Source organism: Symphalangus syndactylus, chromosome 13 (assembly GCF_028878055.3).
Source record: "Symphalangus syndactylus isolate Jambi chromosome 13, NHGRI_mSymSyn1-v2.1_pri, whole genome shotgun sequence".
NCBI classification, from domain to species: Eukaryota; Metazoa; Chordata; class Mammalia; order Primates; family Hylobatidae; genus Symphalangus; species Symphalangus syndactylus.
The window spans coordinates 23322690-23339882 of record NC_072435.2 but is presented as its reverse complement, the minus strand read 5'-3'; the positions used below and the strand labels follow the sequence as shown (position 1 = coordinate 23339882).

At 55.0% G+C, this 17193-nt stretch overlaps 2 protein-coding genes across 3 annotated transcripts in view; one reads left to right on the top strand and one right to left on the bottom strand.

The window, feature by feature from the left end:
- The window catches only part of BRSK1 (BR serine/threonine kinase 1), a 30224-nt gene extending 22880 nt beyond the window's left edge, over positions 1 to 7344 (top strand). For both annotated transcript variants that reach the window (XM_055236718.1, XM_055236719.1), the window contains 4 exons: positions 62 to 185; positions 851 to 1049; positions 3208 to 3297; positions 6762 to 7344. In XM_055236718.1, coding sequence (XP_055092693.1) covers positions 62 to 185; positions 851 to 1049; positions 3208 to 3297; positions 6762 to 6919 — 571 coding nt within the window. In that variant the 3' untranslated portion in view covers positions 6920 to 7344. The remainder of the gene's footprint in view (positions 1 to 61; positions 186 to 850; positions 1050 to 3207; positions 3298 to 6761) is intronic.
- A 26-nt stretch (positions 7345 to 7370) lies between these two features.
- On the bottom strand, positions 7371 to 16968 carry TMEM150B (transmembrane protein 150B). Its single transcript, XM_055236721.2, has 6 exons — positions 16337 to 16968; positions 15705 to 15764; positions 15538 to 15605; positions 15187 to 15314; positions 11628 to 11808; positions 7371 to 7903 (listed from the first exon to the last, which is right to left on the bottom strand). Exons 1-6 carry the CDS (start codon positions 16402 to 16404, stop codon positions 7707 to 7709), a joined length of 702 nt encoding a protein of 233 aa, XP_055092696.1. The 5' UTR covers positions 16405 to 16968; the 3' UTR covers positions 7371 to 7706.
- Between the last annotated feature and the right edge of the window lie 225 nt (positions 16969 to 17193).

Sequence of the window (17193 nt, the reverse complement as noted above, 5' to 3'; positions counted from 1 at the left end):
GCAGGGGATTCATGCCCTTGGCGCCTCCCTAACCCTCCTCCAACCACCCCCTCCCACTCAGGCTGGCAAAACGCTCCTGGTTCGGGAACTTCATCTCCTTGGACAAAGAAGAACAAATATTTCTCGTGCTAAAGGACAAACCTCTCAGCAGCATCAAAGCAGACATCGTCCATGCCTTTCTGTCGGTGAGGTGCCTGGGTCCCCATCAAACCTGGCCCCCACAGAACTACAAGTCCCAGCAGCCCCTGGGGCTAACCACCTTAGCATAGGCCTGGCTTCCTCCTGGGGCTCATGGGATTTGTAGTTTTATGGCCAGAGTTGGTTAGAAGTCCATAGGCAGGAAAGATTTATCGTGGCCAGAGGCCTGGAATTGGGGAGATAGGATCCTGATTTGCAATGTCCTCAAGGATTGGTGAGTTCCCATTCCCCTACTGCGAGATTTGAAACTAGCTGAAGAAACTTCTCAGGCAATTTTAAGACTGCCCCATTGCTGGTCTGTGGTTTTATGCCTAGGGGCCGATGGGACTTAGAGTTTCTGTGACAGATATGGCTATGGGAAGCATTTGTAAAGGGAGCAAGCAGTGTTGCATGTGGTCTTGGAGTCTGAGGCTGTCACCTAGCTGTCAGAGTCCTCATGACATTAGGACTGGATTGTCCAACCATTCCTCCCTTACTCACTGATAGGATACAGAAAGCTACAAGTCCTTGCAGGCAGTGGGGCCTCCCAATGCATTTCCTGTCCTTTCCCTCCAGTGGCTCATGGGACTTGTAGTTCTTTGGCCAGAGCTGGTTGTGGGGCTGGGTATCCGTTCCCTGGGCTCACCCCTTCCTGTGTTCCTACCTCGCTCAGATCCCCAGCCTGAGTCACAGTGTGCTGTCACAGACCAGCTTCAGGGCCGAGTACAAGGCCAGTGGCGGCCCCTCTGTCTTCCAAAAGCCCGTCCGCTTCCAGGTGGACATCAGCTCCTCTGAGGGTCCAGAGCCCTCCCCGCGACGGGACGGCAGCGGAGGTGGCGGCATCTACTCCGTCACCTTCACTCTCATCTCGGGTGAGTCTCTTGGCTAGGCTGCCTGCAGCCCAGTGCTGGGACTGTTCATGACAGCTGAGATAGTTTAGGGGCCGAGGAGTACAGCAGCAGGAGGAGGAAATGGTGTTCAGCTGGTGCCGACTCTCTGTGCTCCTCCTCCCCACATAGACCCCCCCACAACCCCATCCTCTATTTCCCCACTCTCATCAGCATTTCCCTGGCATTTACAGTGTAAATAATGAATGCATTATCTCCTTGAAGCTTCCAAGCAGCCTACTGAAGTGATAGTAATCACCCGTTTTATAGAAGAGAAAACTGAGTCTTAGGGAGGTCAATGGTCTTGGCCAGAGTCACACAATCACTGTGGCAGAGCTGCAGCCCAACCCAGGCCTCCCAACTTCAAAGGAGAGAGCCTAGGTCTTCCTATTACTTGAAGATGGTAGAGCCAAAGGGTGAAGACACAGCACACTGATGTCTAATATCAGTCTGCCCAGAGCAGACATCACCAATTGATGGCAGTGCTATTACTGCTAAGCTCAGTGGCAGCCTCAGGAACTTTAACTCCAGGCAGCCATGACCAATCGAGACTTGGCACAAGAAAGGAAAACCACTAAAATGCCTTGCTTCCAGTTCTACTTTCTGCTTGGTTCCTCAGTCCTGATAGTGAGCGTTTGGATAGGGAGGGATATCTCCGATCTCTTTGTTACCAATATTAATATGTCACAGGTGGGAGAGGGGCTTGCCCCAAGGATTTCTAAACCAAACGGCTATGGAACTGTGGGTGTTCCATCACCAAAACCAATTATGACTCTTTATTTTTCTGTCCCCCTTAAAGACTAACATGCAGGCTGGGCGCAGTGGCTCACGCCTGTAATCCCAGCATTTTGGGAGGCTGAGGCGAGCAGGTCAGAAGTTCAAGACCAGCCTGGCCAACATGGTGAAACCCATCTCTACTAAAAATACCAAAATAAGCCTGGTGTGGTGGTGGGCTCCTGTAATCCCAGCTACTCAGGAGGCTGAGGCAGGAGAATCACTTGAACTCGGGAGGCAGAGGTTGCAGTGAGCCAAGATTGTGCCACTGCACTCCAGCCTGAGCAACAGAGCGAGACTCTGTCTCAAAAAAAAAAAAAAAAAAAGGCTAATGTGCGGACCTGTCTCAATTTTAAGACTTTTTCTGAGGCCAGGCATGATGGCTCACTCCTGTAATCCCAGCACTTTGGGAAGCCAAGGTGGGAGGATTGCTTGAGCCCAGGAGTTTGAGACCAGCCTGGGAAACATAATGGGACCTCATCTCTACAAGATGAACAAAAATATATATATATATACACACACAAAAATAGCCAGGCATGGTGGCACGCACCTGTAGTCCCAGCTACTCCAGAGTCTGATGTGGGAGGATCACCTGATTCCAGGAGGTTGAGGCTGCAGTGAGCTGTGATCGCGCCACTGCACTCCAGCCTGAGTGACAGAATGAGACCCTTGTCCCCAAAAAAAAAAAAAGAAAAAAGAAAAAGAAAGGCTTTCTCCGATTTATTTTTCTTTTCTTTTCTTTTCTTTTTTTTTTGTTGTTTGTTTTCTTTTTGAGACAGAGTCTTGCTCTGTCGTCCAGGCTGGAGTGCAGTGGCGCGATCTGGGCTCACTGCAAACTCTGCCTCCTGGATTCAAGTGATTCTCTTGCCTCAGCCTCCCGAGTAGCTGGAATCACAGGCATGCGTCACCACGCCCAGCTAATTTTTGTATTTTTAGTAGAAACGGGGTTTCGCCATGCTGGTCTCGAACTCCTGAGCAACCTCAAGTGATCTGCCCACGTCGGCCTTCCAGAGTGTTGGGATTACAGGCATGAGCCACTGTACCTGGCTCCAACTTATTTTTCTTACATTTCTGGTCCTTCATGGCCTCCGCTAGAAACTAACAACAAGCGATAGTATCTATTTGAATAGAAACCAACACCTGTTATTTGAAGTTGAAGGTGTGTGAGTTTGACTGTGATCCTTAAATAGCAGCACAGATCCATTTGCACACTGTGGATTGATGTGGCCCCAGCGGAGCAGGGGAGACGGAGACACGGCGGTGGGGGGTGGGTTGTGTACTTGGTGGAGGGACTGGGTTCTGCAGGCTGGGACCGCCTTCCCGGTCCTGGACCCCCAGTCAGTGTTTTTCTGCCCGCCTGTCCCTCCAGGTCCCAGCCGTCGGTTCAAGCGAGTGGTGGAGACCATCCAGGCACAGCTCCTGAGTACTCATGACCAGCCCTCCGTGCAGGCCCTGGCAGGTGGCTGGGGGGGGCTGTGGGTGGCGGGGGTGGTGGGTGGCGGGGGTGGTGGGTGTTGGGGGTGGTGGGTGGCGGGGGTGGTGGGTGTTGGGGGTGGTGGGTGGGGGGGCTGTGGGTGGGGGGGCTGTGGGTGGCGGGGGCGGTGGGTGGCGGGGGTGGTGGGTGTTGGGGGTGGTGGCTGGGGGGGGCTGTGGGTGGCGGGGGTGGTGGGTGGCGGGGGCGGTGGGTGTTGGGGGTGGTGGGTGGCGGGGGTGGTGGGTGTTGGGGGTGGTGGGTGGGGGGGCGGTGGGTGTTGGGGGCGGTGGGTGTTGGGGGTGGTGGGTGGGGGGGCTGTGGGTGGCGGGGGCGGTGGGTGGCGGGGGCGGTGGGTGGCGGGGGCGGTGGGTGGCGGGCAGAGGTCCAGCATGAGCAGGTGCTCTGGGGTTTGGTTTGCAGAGGAGGCCCAGCTGGCGGGCTCCTTCACCATTGTCGTAGCTGAGGTCTCATCTGTAGAGTTGTGGGCCGGTTCCCCGAGAGGCTGGGGCCTGAGGAGGGTCTCCCTAGCAACCTGAGGACTGGCTCCCAGGGGTCCCTAAGAAGATGACAGACTGTGTTGGGGGTTGTGGAACATCCTGCCAACAGAGGTTCTGGACCTCTGTCCAGGAGGAGGGCAACCCACCGTCCTGGTTTGCTTGGGACTGAAGGGTGTCTCTGGGAGGCAGGGCTTTGAGTCTAAACCCAGGACAAATTGGCCACCATCTTTGCAGGTCTCAGAAGCCACCTCACCCTGGGGCTAGGGCCTAATGGTCCCTAGCAACAAGAATTCTGAGTTCATGGGAATGTGCAAGATCTTGCTCTGGGGAATCCGGCCTTCCCGGGCTCCCAGTCCTGGTCATCAAAGGCTCAAATTCTCTAGCAGTCGGGACAGCAGAGGGCTTGTTGCAAAGCTGTCTTAGTTAGTTCAGGCTACTATAAGAAAATACCATACACTGGGCAACTTACAAATAACAGAAATTTATTGCTGACAATTCTGGAGGCTGAGATGTCCAAGATCAAGCTGCCAGCAGTGTTGCTGCCTGGTGAGAGCTGCTTCCTGGGTCACAGACAGCACGTTGGTGCTGTGTCTTCACATGGCAGAAGGGGCAAGGGAAGTCTCTGGGACCTCTTTCCTAAGGACACTAATCCCATTCATGAAGGCCCCACCCTCATGACCTCATCACCTCCCAACATGACCTCCTAATACCATCACCTTGGGATTGGGTTTCGGCACATGAATTTGGGAGGATGCAGTGTTCAGTAGAGAGCATAAGGGGCACTCGCCCAAGCAACCAGAGGTAGCCAGAATTCTCAAGGGAAGAGAGCGCCTGCCCTGGAAATCAGCCCTCATTCCTGAGACACGGGGTCACGGAGGACGCAGTGAAACAGGGTACTGGGCCCCATTGCGGGGTAGGTGGACAGCCGTCTGCTCTGAGGGGAGTTGGGCAGCATCAGCCTCACAGGACCCCTGCCCCTTCCTGGACCCCTGGACCCCTGTTGGAAGGAAACAGGGCCCAGCGTTGAGGCCAGGAGCCAGGGCAGCTTTGGCCATGTCACCAGAAACTCTTGAGTCCCTGGGTCAGGTCGTGTGCTCTGGAGCCGTGGTTCTCAACGAGGGGAGCTGGTTTCACCCCTGTTTGTTTCCTATGGCCGCCGTCAACAAATGACACAGCCTTGGTGGCTGAAACAACACAAGTGATTATTGTACAGTCCTGGAGGTCAGAAGTCCAACACGGTCTCTGCGGGCTAACACAGGGTGCCTGAGGGCTGCGCTCCCGCCTGGAGGCTCTCGGGCGGAGTCTGTTTCCTCGCGTGTTCCAGTTCCTAGGCTCTCTGGTTAAGGCCCCTTCCTCCATCTTCAAAGCCAGGGATGCCATATATCCCTCTGACTGACCTTAGCTGGGAAAAGGTGACTCAGTGGGACGCGCACAGATACTCCAAGATAATCCCCCACCTCATGGTCCCTCACCTTCCCCACAGCACAGGATCTCTTCTGCTCCATCAAGAAACATAATCACAAGTTCTCGGTATTTGCACGTGGACATCTTTGGAGGGGGCCGTTATTCAGCCTAGCACAACCCCCTAGGGACATTTAGCAACGTCTGGAGACATTTTTCCTCCTCTCAACTGGGGAAAGCAGGGGGCTGCCAATGGCCTCTTGTAGGTAGAGGCCTGGGACGCTGCAAAACATCTTACAATTCACAGAACAGCCCCCCACGACAGCTGGGTCTCAAATGGCAGTGGTGCTGAGGTGCAGAAACCCTCTTTTCTCATGGTTGCTAGGGGCAACCGGAAAGCAAATTAGGTCCACTGGACCCCGTTGCCAAGGAAAGCTGGCCTCAGCAACCAGGGGTCTCCAAAGGGGCACACCCTTGAAGATGTAGGACTAACAGGCACCCCGGGGGCTCAGCCACCTGTCTCATAAAGGAGAATGGAGTGGGGGGGCAGGCCTCCGAGTCACCGTGGTTGCTATGACAAGCCCCCCAGTTTTTTTTTTTTTTTTTGAGACAGAGTCTCACTCTGTCGCCCAGGCTGGAGTGCAGTGGTGCAATCTCAGCTCACTGCAACTTCCACCTCCCAGTTTTCAAGCGATTCTCCCGCCTCAGCCTCTCGAGTAGCTGGGATTACAGGCGCCTGCCACCACACCTGGCTAATTTTTGTATTTTTAGTAGAGATGGGGTTTCACCATGTTGGCCAGGCTGGTCTCAAACTCCTGACCTCAAGTCATCTGTCTGCCTCGGCCTCCCAAAGTGCTGGGATTACAGGCATGAGCCACTGCGCCCGGCCCCCTCAGTTCCTCTTAAAAGAAAAACGAGGTCTCCGCCAGGGGACCTCAGGTAACATCCTAGGCCCCATGGAAATTGCTGGAGACCACCCAGCAACCAGTGTTTCCACCGCAGTCCCCAAGAGGAGGTGGCCTCAGGACCCAGTGATCACTCAGAGAGTGATCTGAGTCAGGCTGGCCCAGCATGAGGGGCCTGAGACACCCCCCTCCACCAGCAGGCTCCCTTGAGCCCAGTTCCATGGAACATTTCTCCCTAACAACCAGGGTAGGAGAGGGTCGGGGGGCCCTCTTGCTGTGAACGCTGAGCGCTGAGCGCTATCCTGGCAGGCTGTTTCTTAGCAAACAGTATCATAACCAGAATCTGAGAGTCTCTTAAAGTCAGGCCTGGCCCAGGTCCCCCTTGGACTAACCTGGCCCCATGGTTGCAGGGGGCATGGGGTGCAGCCCCCGTCCTAGGGGAGCCAGGCCTTGTCACTTGGGGTGTATCCTCCAAGTAACCAATTCAAGGCCAGGTGGTGGACGGACTGGGCCTTATCGGGGATCGGAGCTGGAGCCTCGGGGTTATGGAGACCGACTGATAAGGAGACTCTGCCCCCATCCCCTGGTAATGGGAACCCCAACCCCGGGCTGTGGAACCCACGAGAAACCTCTTCCTCCCTTGCAGATGAGAAGAACGGGGCCCAGACCCGGCCTGCTGGTGCCTCACCCCGAAGCCTGCAGCCCCCGCCCGGCCGCCCAGACCCAGATCTCAGCAGCTCTCCCCGCCGAGGCCCCCCCAAGGACAAGAAGCTCCTGGCCACCAACGGGACCCCTCTGCCCTGACCCCAGGGGGCCGGGGAGGGAGGGGACCCCCCCTCTACCCCCCTTCCCTGCCCCCCAACTGTGAATCTGTAAATAAGGCCCAAGGAACATGTCGGGAGGGGGGTGGACACAAAAACCGGCCTTGCCCTGCAGGGATGGGGCTCCGTGGGCCGTGCCCAACTGGGGGTGGTTCTAGGGGAACAGGGGGCGGGGGAGCTGTTTCTATTTTATTTATTAATTTATTATTTTATTTATTGATCAATCTCTCTGCGGGGTGGGGTGGGGGAGGGACGGGAGCTGGTTGGGGTGGCTTAGCAGATCCGGACAGGGCCCTCTGTCCCTGTGTCGTCCCCAACCCCCTCTTCCCGGGCCCCTCCTCCCCTGGTCCTCCCCCCACGACCTTCTGTACGGATTTGCTCTCCGGAAGGAATTCTGGTTTCGCGTGATCCTGCCTGCGTCCGTGTCTCTGATTCCGCCGGCGGCAAAAAAAAAAAAAAAAAAAAAAAAAAGATAATAATAATAATAAATAGCCTTGATCAGGGACAGCTGGCTAGCCTTGGCCTCTCGCTTCCTGGGTGCCCAGTTGCAGGGGCAGGGCCCGAAGGCGGGGACGGGGATGCTGGCTGCCACCAGCTGTTCAGAGGCCCTCCGCGCCGGCACACAGGTCCTCCGGCTCCAGGTCAGTCAGCGGCAGCCCCAGCTGGTTGGAGAGATCCGCAGTGGCTCGTCTTGCTGGATGCGGGGCACTGGGATCAGCCCCATCTTTCCTGCTTCACTGGTGAGGGCGAGGCCCTGGTCAGGGTGCCTGCTACAGCTGGACCGGCAGGGAGATGGGGGAGGCCGGCGGGGGGCTGAGGCTGGGCCACGGCTGAACACACAGGGTGCAGCTCTCCAGGGCGGAGAAGTCAATGGCAAAGAGACCGAAGAGCGCAAACAGCAGCATGGCCACGACCCACTCGCAGGCCGCAGAGACACTACGCAGTGAGCAGGCGTGGAGGACGATCACTGCTCCAGGGTCAAGGGCCACACCGCTACCGTGACAGACGCGGAGCCCGGCCTGGTCTCTGTGCTACCTTGGGCTGGGCGGAGGCCGTCTCTGGGTGTCCCCATCCTCAGCTCTCCCCTTCCCCCATAGCTCCTCACAGACGGGGCCTCGCCTTGGTCTCTGATGCTCTCCAGCCGGTCTCCATCTCAAGCTGCTTGCACACGCTTTCCTTTGCGTGCACCCCCGTTAGTATTGCATTCCCAATATCCCGAAAAGTTTCCGTCTCCCTTCCCTGACCCAGGGGAAGGCCTGGTTGCCTCCCTACTTGTCCAGGACACCCAGCTGCCATTGCTCCTGCCTCCAAACACGCAGGGTTTCCTAAATACGCCTCCCTCCCGGCCACCAGCCTCCGACTGTGTTCTGCAACTTTCTCCTGAACATCCACTCCGCTACTCACCGCCTACAGGCCCCGCCTGCTCACTCCCAGAGCCTAACCTCTTCCCTGTAAAATCTATTCCTCTGCGTGTCCCCTCCTCCATGACAACTCCACCATCCACTCATGTGCCCCAGCAGACACTCCCCTTGGCCCCCTCTTCATCCCTCTTGGCCAAGTGGTCACCCCAAGTCTTGTCCTATCTGCCCTACCCATCTCTCTCCAGCCCTCTCCTCATGTCTTGTGCCTTTCTCTCCTGGTCTGCCCCGTCCCTCCTCTGGTTCTCGCATGCCACTGGCTCCTTAAGACCTCTTTCTACGCTGCCAGCCCCTGCAGACTCCAGGCTCCAGCCTAGTAGAGACAGCTGTTTTCTGGAACTTCTCTCACTGGAGCTGCTCACCAGCCCACCCCTCCCGGACTGCTTATTCCATTCATTCAGGAATCTCTAAGGGGGCTGAGAAGTGGTGGCTCACGCCTACAATCCCAGCATTTTGGGAGGCCAAGGTGGGAGGACTGCCTGAGACTAGGAGTTGAAGACCAGTCTGGGCAACAGAGCGAGACCTGGTCTTTTTTTTTGAAATGGAGTCTCGCTCTGTTGCCCAGGCTGGAATGCAGTAGTGTCATCTTGGCTCACTGCAACCTCTGCCTCCAAGGTTCAAGTGATTCTTGTGCCTCAGCCTCCTGAGCAGCTGGGACTACAGGCGCGTGCCACCACGCCTGGCTAATTTTTGTATTTTTAGTAGAGATGGAGTTTCACCATGTTGGCCAGACAGTTCTTGAACTCCTGATCTTAGGTCATCCGCCTGCCTTAGCCTCCCAAAGTGCTGGGATTATGGGTGTGAGCCACAGTGCCTGACCGTAAATTTCCTATGGCTCTGTATCACCCCTAGGCAGAAACCCAAGCCTCTGATCCCTTAGTTTAGAGAATCCTCAGCCCTGGCCCTGCCAGCAGCCTCATTCCTCCCTAGGCTGGTCTTTCTGCTCCGTGCATGTACCTGCAGTGTGCCCTCAACCTCCCAGCCCACAAGCAGCTCCTGCAAGGCCAGGCTCAGAATCCAGCCAGTCTCAGGCCCATCTTTGCAGACTTCCATCCCTTACCACACTCAGCTAGCTGTCTTTATAGCTCCCTCCCCCACCTACCCCACCCAAGAGACTACTGAGTCCCACAGAATGAAGGCCCCTGTGGCTAAACTGATCATCAGGGCTAGTTTAGAAGATCCCGGGCTGGATCTTGTCACCATCAGGGCCCCTGCAAAGGAGACCTGGTGGTCTCATACCCCAAGTCACTATAGCCCTCTCAACTATTTTGAAGATACACTTTGTCACTCCAGGAAATACGATCACTATTTCCATTTCGCTGAGAAAATTCCCAAGAAACGGATGCACTTAATACAACCAACAGAGGGCCTTAGCTGGTTTCTCTCTACTCTCTTCTGAATGCCTGCATGCTCTGGGCCTCCCCACAAATGAGAAAGACCCTCCCAAGGCTGGGTTTGCAGCCCCTCCTTTCTCTCACTCTACACTCTACCTATCAGAATTAATCACTGTGGGCTGGGCACAGTGGCCCACACCTGTAATCCCAGCACTTTGGAAGGCCAAGGCGGGCAGATCACCTGAGGTCAGGAGTTCGAGACCAGCCTGGCCAGCATGGTGAAACCCCGTCTCTACTAAAAATACAAAAATTAGCCAGGTGTGGTGGTGCATGCCTGTAGTCCCAGCTACTTGGGAGGCTGAGGCACAAGAATTGTTTGAAACTGGGAGGTGGGGGTTGCAGTGAGCCAAGATCATGCCACTGCACTCCAGCCTGGGCAACAGAGTGAGACTCCATCTCAAAAAAAAGAATAAATAATAATAATAATAATAATAGGCCGGGCATGGTGGCTCATGCCTGTAATCCCAGAACTTTGGGAGGCCGAGGCAGGTGGATCATGAGGTCAGGAGTTCAAGACCAGCCTGGCCAATATGATGAAACCCCGTCTCTACTAAAAATACAAAAGGCCAGGCACAGTGGCTCACAACTGTAATCCCAGTACTTTGGGAGGCCGAAGTGGGTGCATCACGAGGTCAGGAGATTGAGGCCATCCTGGCTAACATGGTGAAACCCCGTCTCTACTAAAAATACAAAAAATTAGCCAGGCGTGGTGGTGGGCACCTATAGTCCCAGCTACTCGGGAGGCTGAGGCAGGAGAATGGCGTCAACCCGGGAGGCGGAGCTTGCAGTGAGCCGAGATCACGCCACTGCACTCCAGCCTGGGCAACAGAGTGAGACTCCGTCTCAAAAAAAAAAAAAAAAAAAAAAAAAAAAAAATTAGCCAGGCGTGGTGGCAGGTGCCTGTAGTCCCAGCTACTTGGGAGGCTGAGGCAGGAGAATTGCTTGAACCCGGGAGGCGGAGGTTGCAGTGAGCTGAGATCACGCCACTGCACTCCAGCCTGGGCGACAGAGCAAGACTCTGTCTCAAAAATAAATAATAATAATCATTATGATAAAAGCAAATCCATTTTATGGATATGGAAACTGAGGCCTCAGAGAGTGACCTGACCCATCTAGAAGTATGCTGTGCTGGTGGAAAGTGCCTGGGTTCTGGGGATGGCTCAGAAATGAGTTGGAATTGAGTCAACCATCATGTGGTATGCTAGTAAATGTATAACAACTGGCTCTGGTTGGTGGCATCTGCCAATTACAGTGGTATAAATACTTCCATGATGGCTATTTCAAGCTACTCACCTGACATCACAGGACATGGAGTTAGGAAGAGCAGTTCACAGAATGCCTCTCAGAGCCTGCGCAAGCCACCTGCAGCCTATCACCAACTCCACTGCAGGGCCTCACGTGCATCCTGGCCGAAAGACTTTTCCTGTCTGAACCGTTTTCACCTGTAACCACCACCATAATTCCTGACACAGAGTGAGTGCCCTCAAGGGACTGTTCTTAGTATATCATTCTTCCAGGGTCTATTGGTCACTCGCTATGTGCCAGGCACAGATCTAAGCACCGTATGCATATTATCCTATCCACTCCACAACCCTGAGGTCAGCCCTGTCATTATCCACATTTGAGGGATGAGGAAACGATTGACACCGAGAAGTAACAGCCCGTGGAAGTTCCCCCAGCTGCTGTGTGGAGGACAGCGCATTCCAACCTGGGCAACCTGACCCCAAAGTCGGCATTCTCGATGACAAAGCCATAATCCTATGCAAAGATTGAGGCCCAGAGAAAGGAAGAGACGTCCCCTGTGACAGACAGCCAGGCAGGAAGACCAGTTCCAGTGAAGAGCCACCCCCAACCCCTATCCCAGATACAAGAAGGATACTGGCCACAATGAGGATGGTGCAGACGCTGCAGAGGCCCAGGCGGAGTGGCCCGATCCAGGCAGCCCCGGGCTGGGGCAGGCTCTTCAGCCTCCACAGGAGGAGCTGCAGCCAGAAGTAGACATTACCCAAGACGAAGGCAAGGAAGGCCCCTGCCAAGTGCGTGGGCCGCTGGTTCTTTTCCTGGGAGGAGAAGGGAGGAGTTGGGAGGGAGACTCCGGGAAGGAGGGTAAGGGGCACCAGAGGGGCCAGGGCCCTTCACCAACGCAGTAGACAGTGATCGCCAACTTTCCATACCCAGTGATGGGCTTATTAAGCACGTCGGCTACTGTCAGCTCCACAAGGGCAGGCATGTAAAGCTGTTGTTCACTGCTGTAGCCTCAATGCCTAGAACAGTGATTGACACATAGTAGATACTCAGTAAATATGAGTGGGATAAATCTTGCATTCTCAAGGCGGGGGACAGATATTTCCCCAACAATTGATCTTGCAGGTGAAGAACTCTTAAATATTACAATTGTATGTGACTCACAGATACATAGCGTATATTCCATTAAAATTTTAAAATACTTAAAATTTCGGCCTGATGTGGTGGCTCACATCTGTAATCCCAGCTCTTTGGAAGGTGAAGCAGGCAGATCACTTTGAGCTCAAGAGTTCAAGACCCCCCCTGGGCAACATGGCAAAACCTCGTCTCTACAAAAAATACAAATATTGCCAGGCACGGTGGCTCACACCTGTAATCTCAGCAGTTTGGGAGGCCAAGGCGGGTAGATCACTGGAGGTCAGGAGTTCGAGACCAGCCTGGCCAACATGGTGAAACCCCGTCTCTACTAAAAATACAAAAAATTAGCCAGGCATGGTGGCGGACGCCTATAATCCCAGCTACTCGGGAGGCTGAGGCAGGAGAATCGCTTGAACCCAGGAGGCAGAGGTTGCAGTGAGCCAAGATCGCACCATTGCACTCCAGCCTGGGCAACAAGAGCGAGACTCCATCTCAAGAAAAAAATAAAAAAACAAATATTAGCCAGTCATGGTGGCTCAGGCCTGTAATTCCAGCTACTCAGGAGGCTGAGGCTGGAGGATCACTTGAGCCCAGGAAGCAGAGGTTGTAGTGAGCTGAGATGGCACCATTGCACACCAGCCTGGGCAACAGAGCAAGATCCCATCTCAAAAATAAACAAACAAATAATAAATAAATACAATAAATACTTAAAATTTCATGGGAAGAGGGGACAACCAGGGGGTAATGTCTAAAAATACTCCTTAGAGGAGCAAGATAATAATAATAGGTTGAGGTCTGGGCACAGTGGCTCATGCCTGTAATCCCAACACTTAGGGAGGCCAAGATGGGCAGATCACTTGAGGTCAGGAGTTTGAGACCAGCCTGGCCAACATGGTGAAACCTTATCTCTACTAAAAATGCAAAAATTAGCCGGGCATGGTGGTGAGTGCCTGTAATCCCAGCTACTCTGGAAGCTGAAGTTAGGAGAATCACTTGAACCCGGGAGATGGAGCTTGCAGTAAGCCAAGATCTCACCACTGCACTCCAGCCTGGGCCACAGAGCAAGACTCTGTCTCAAATAAATAACTAAATAAATAGTTGTGGAGCACTTTGGGAGGCTGAGGTGGGTGGATCATTTGAGGTCAGGAGTTCAAGATCAGCCTGGCCAATATGGTGAAATCCCGTCTCTACTAAAAATACAAAAAAAATTTAGCCGGGCGTGGTGGCAGGTGCCTGTAGTCTCAGCTACTTGGTAGGTTAAGGCAGGAGAATCGCTTGAACCCGGCAGGCGGAGGTTGCGGTGAGCCAAGATTGCACTACTGAACTCCAGCCTGGGTGACAGAGCAAGACTCCATCTCCAATATATGTGTGTGTGTGTGTATGTATATATATATATGTATATATTCTCTGTGGTCCACAGGCAATAAGGAATGACGTAGCTAGAGTCTTTATGGAGATGGAATGAAGTCATGTACAAAATGGAAAGCCTGCTGCCAACAGCTGCCAAATGCTCAATCAATGTGCCTAGCATGAAGAATGAGTAAATCTCAGTCATTTCTTTTTTGAGACAAGGTCTCACTCTGTTCCCCAGGCTGGAGTGCAGTGGCACAATCACAGCTCACTGCAGCCTCGACCTCCTGGGCTCAAGCCTCCCACCTCAGCCTCCTGCATAGCTGGGACTACAGGTTCACACCACCATGCCTGGCTAATTATTTTTTGTAGAGACAGAGTCTTGCTATGTTGTCCAGGCTGGTCTTGAACTCCTGGGCTCAAGCCTCAGCCTCCAAAGTCCTGGGATTACAGGCATTAACCACTGTGCCCTGTGCCCAGCTTCAGTAATTTCTTTTCTTTTTTGAGAAGGAGTCTCGCTCTATCACCCAGGCTGGAGTGCAGTGGCGCAATCTCGGCTCACTGCAAGCTCCGCCTCCCGGGTTCACGCCATTCTCCTGCCTCAGCCTCTCCGAGTAGCTGGGACTACAGGCGCCCGCCACCATGCCCGGCTAATTTTTTTTTTTTTTTTTTGTATTTTTAGTAGAGACGGGGTTTCACCGTGGTCTCGATCTCCTGACCTCGTGATCCGCCCGCCTCGGCCTCCCAAAGTGCTGGGATTACAAGCGTGAGCCACTGCGCCCGGCCAATTTCTTTTCTTTTCTTGTTTTTGAGACTGAGTCTCGATCTTGTGGCCCAGGCTGGAGTGCAATGGCGTGGTCTCGGCTCACTGCAACCTCTGCCTCCCGGGTTCAAGCGATTCTCCTGCCTCAGTCTCCCGAGTAGCTGGGATTATACGCACCTGCCACCACCCCTAGCTAATTTTTTGTATTTTTGGTAGAGATGGGGTTTCACCATGTTGGCCAGGCTGGTCTCCAACTCCTGACCTCAGGTGATCCACCCACCTTGGCCTCCCAAAGTGCTGGTATTATAGCCGTGAGCCACAGAGCCCGGCCAGTAATTTCATCTTCTTCTTCTTTTTTTTTTTTTTTTTTTTTTAGAGAAGTCTCACTCTTATCCCCCAGGCTTGAGTGCAATGGCTCGATCTCAGCTCACTGCAACCTCCACCTCCCGGGTTCAAATGATTCTCCTGCCTCTGCCTCCCAAGCAGCTGGGATTAAGTCGCCTGCCACCACGCCCGGCTAATTTTTGTATATTTTAGGAGAGACGGGATTTCACCATGTTGGCCAAGCTGGTCTCAAACTCCTCACCTCAGCTGATCCGCCTGCCTCCGCCTCCCAAAGTGCTGGGATTACAGGCATGAGCCACTGCGCCTGGACCAGTAATTTCATCATTAAATGAGCTGGGGAGAGGGGCTGGCAGAAAATTATCCCAACCTCCTGGAAGTCAACGAAGTCCTACATACAAACAGCCTCGCTCGGAGTGCCCCACTCAGAGAGCAAAGGAATCCGGCCGGTACAAGGCCACTGGCCAAAGAAAAATACAAGTCCCAGGAGGCCGCGCGGGAACCAGCCCCCGAGACAATAAGCCTATGGCCGCGGGGCATGCTGGGAGTTGTAGTTCCAGATGCCGGCCGGGGCAGACCCTGGGCGCCGACTGAGTCTCACCTGGAAATTGCCTACCACGGAGGTGCCCAGGGCACAGAGAAGACCCGTCCATAGGATCAGCTGGTTAGGCCACCTTCCGACGCCCCAGTCCCGGAGCTGGTGGTAACGGACAATGCAGATCCACGCGGCTGGGAGTAGAGGGGAGAAGGAAGTGGGAGGGAGACCCACCCCGAACTCCTGGGACCCAGTGAGGGAAGCGAGGGGAGCAAGGTGAGGGAGAAAGCGGCAAACTCTCGGATTTTGGGGAAGAGGGGCCTGGGGCATGGACTCCCGGGTTTGAGAAAGGAGCGGTTTCGGAGCTCGCTTGGCTGGGCTGGGGAACAGTGAACCAAAGGGATGGGCAGTATTTACCCAGAGCAGCTCCCATATTGAGCACCTGGCTGAAGATGCAGCTCTGAGGGGGGAAGGATCCGCAGATGCTGGGGAAGACAAAGGGGTCATCCCGGGCAATCCAAGCTAGGGCCTCCACTTTCCTGCAGCAGCGATCCCCGCAAATCCCTACCCTCGGGCAGAATTACCTGATGTAGGGAAAGCCTTTGCTGAGGTCCACAGTCCTGTTGGTCACTGCAATGGCAAAACTACGGAGGAAATCAGAGTGAGTGGGCGACTCTCACCAACAACTTTTCCTTCTGTTGACCAAACAAACAAGGACTTCTAGCCCCCTCTGCCCTCCGACCAGGAGTCCAGGCCCCCAGCCCCTCTTCCCTCAGACCCAGGAGTCCAGGCCCCCAGCCCCTCCTCCCTCAGACCCAGGAGTCCAGATCCCCCAGCCCCTCCTCCCTCAGACACAGGAGTCCAGACCCCAGCCCCTCCTCCCTCAGATCCAGGGATCCAGGCCCCCAGCCCCTCCTTTCTCAGACCCAAGAGTCCAGGCCCCAGCCCCTCTTCCCTCAGACCCAGGAGTCCAGGCCCCCAGCCCCTCCTCCCTCAGACCCAAGAGTCCAGATCCCCCAGCCCCTCCCCTCTCAGACACAGGAGTCCAGACCCCCAGCCCCTCCTCCCTCAGACCCAGGCGTCCAGATCCTCCAGCCCCTCCTCCCTCAGATCCAGGGATCCAGGCCCCCAACCCCTTCCTCCCTCAGACCCAGAAATCCAGGCCCCAGCCCCTCCTCCCTCAGACCCAGGAGTCTATCATGCCTCTCACACTCACACGATCCAGACGCCAGAGATAGCCCAGACAGCTAGAAAGACAGGCATCAGCGACAGGTAGCCCCACATGGTGGGCTCTGCAGGTGAAGGAGCAGGGCTGAGGCTGCACACCTGTCTCTCTCACACCTGAAGAACCAGCCTTTAAGGAGGGCCCAGGTGCATGAGATTGTGGCCCCAACCACTGGGCCCCCCTTGGCTCTCAGGCAAAAGTCACAGGTGGGGGTCTGATCTAATTGGCCAGCTGTCCATTCCAGGCAATTTCCCCACCTATCCCGCAGTGTTCAACCCTATCTTACGCTTTCTCCTGCTTGAGGAATTTCTCCCTGTCCTCCTAGCCCCTCCTTGCACCTCCCAGCCTCCAGGCCCTCCCGGAGATGCTCACCTCTCCAAGATCCCTGGGGCTCTCAGTCCTGGGACTGGGGCTGGGTGAGCTTAGGGAAGAAGGGCTGAAATTCGGGGTGGGGCTCAGACAGGCCAAGGCAGAGGCAAAGTCCCAGCTGGAGCGCTGGAGGGCTGCCTGGGGTCTTGGGTCTGACCAACACTTCCTGAGGGGCTCTCTACCCCAAAACCGCTGTGTCCTGCCTCCTCAGAACCTAGCAGGCAGCACCTTAGCTTCAGGGGCCCCTAACTTCCTTCCTCTAGCTTCGTGGGTTCAACGTCCAAAGTCTCAGCCCTTCCCTCCCCAGGAACCAGGAATCTGAGCCTCCAGCTCTCTCCAGCGTGGAAGACCCAGAATTCCGGGGCCCCAGTTCCTCCTAGAATACAGATATTCTTCTCCAGCTCCTGATGTCCAACCTCCCAGCTCTTACCTACTCGGGTACCCAAGAGTGAGGGCTTCAGGTCCGCCTGCTGTCTGGG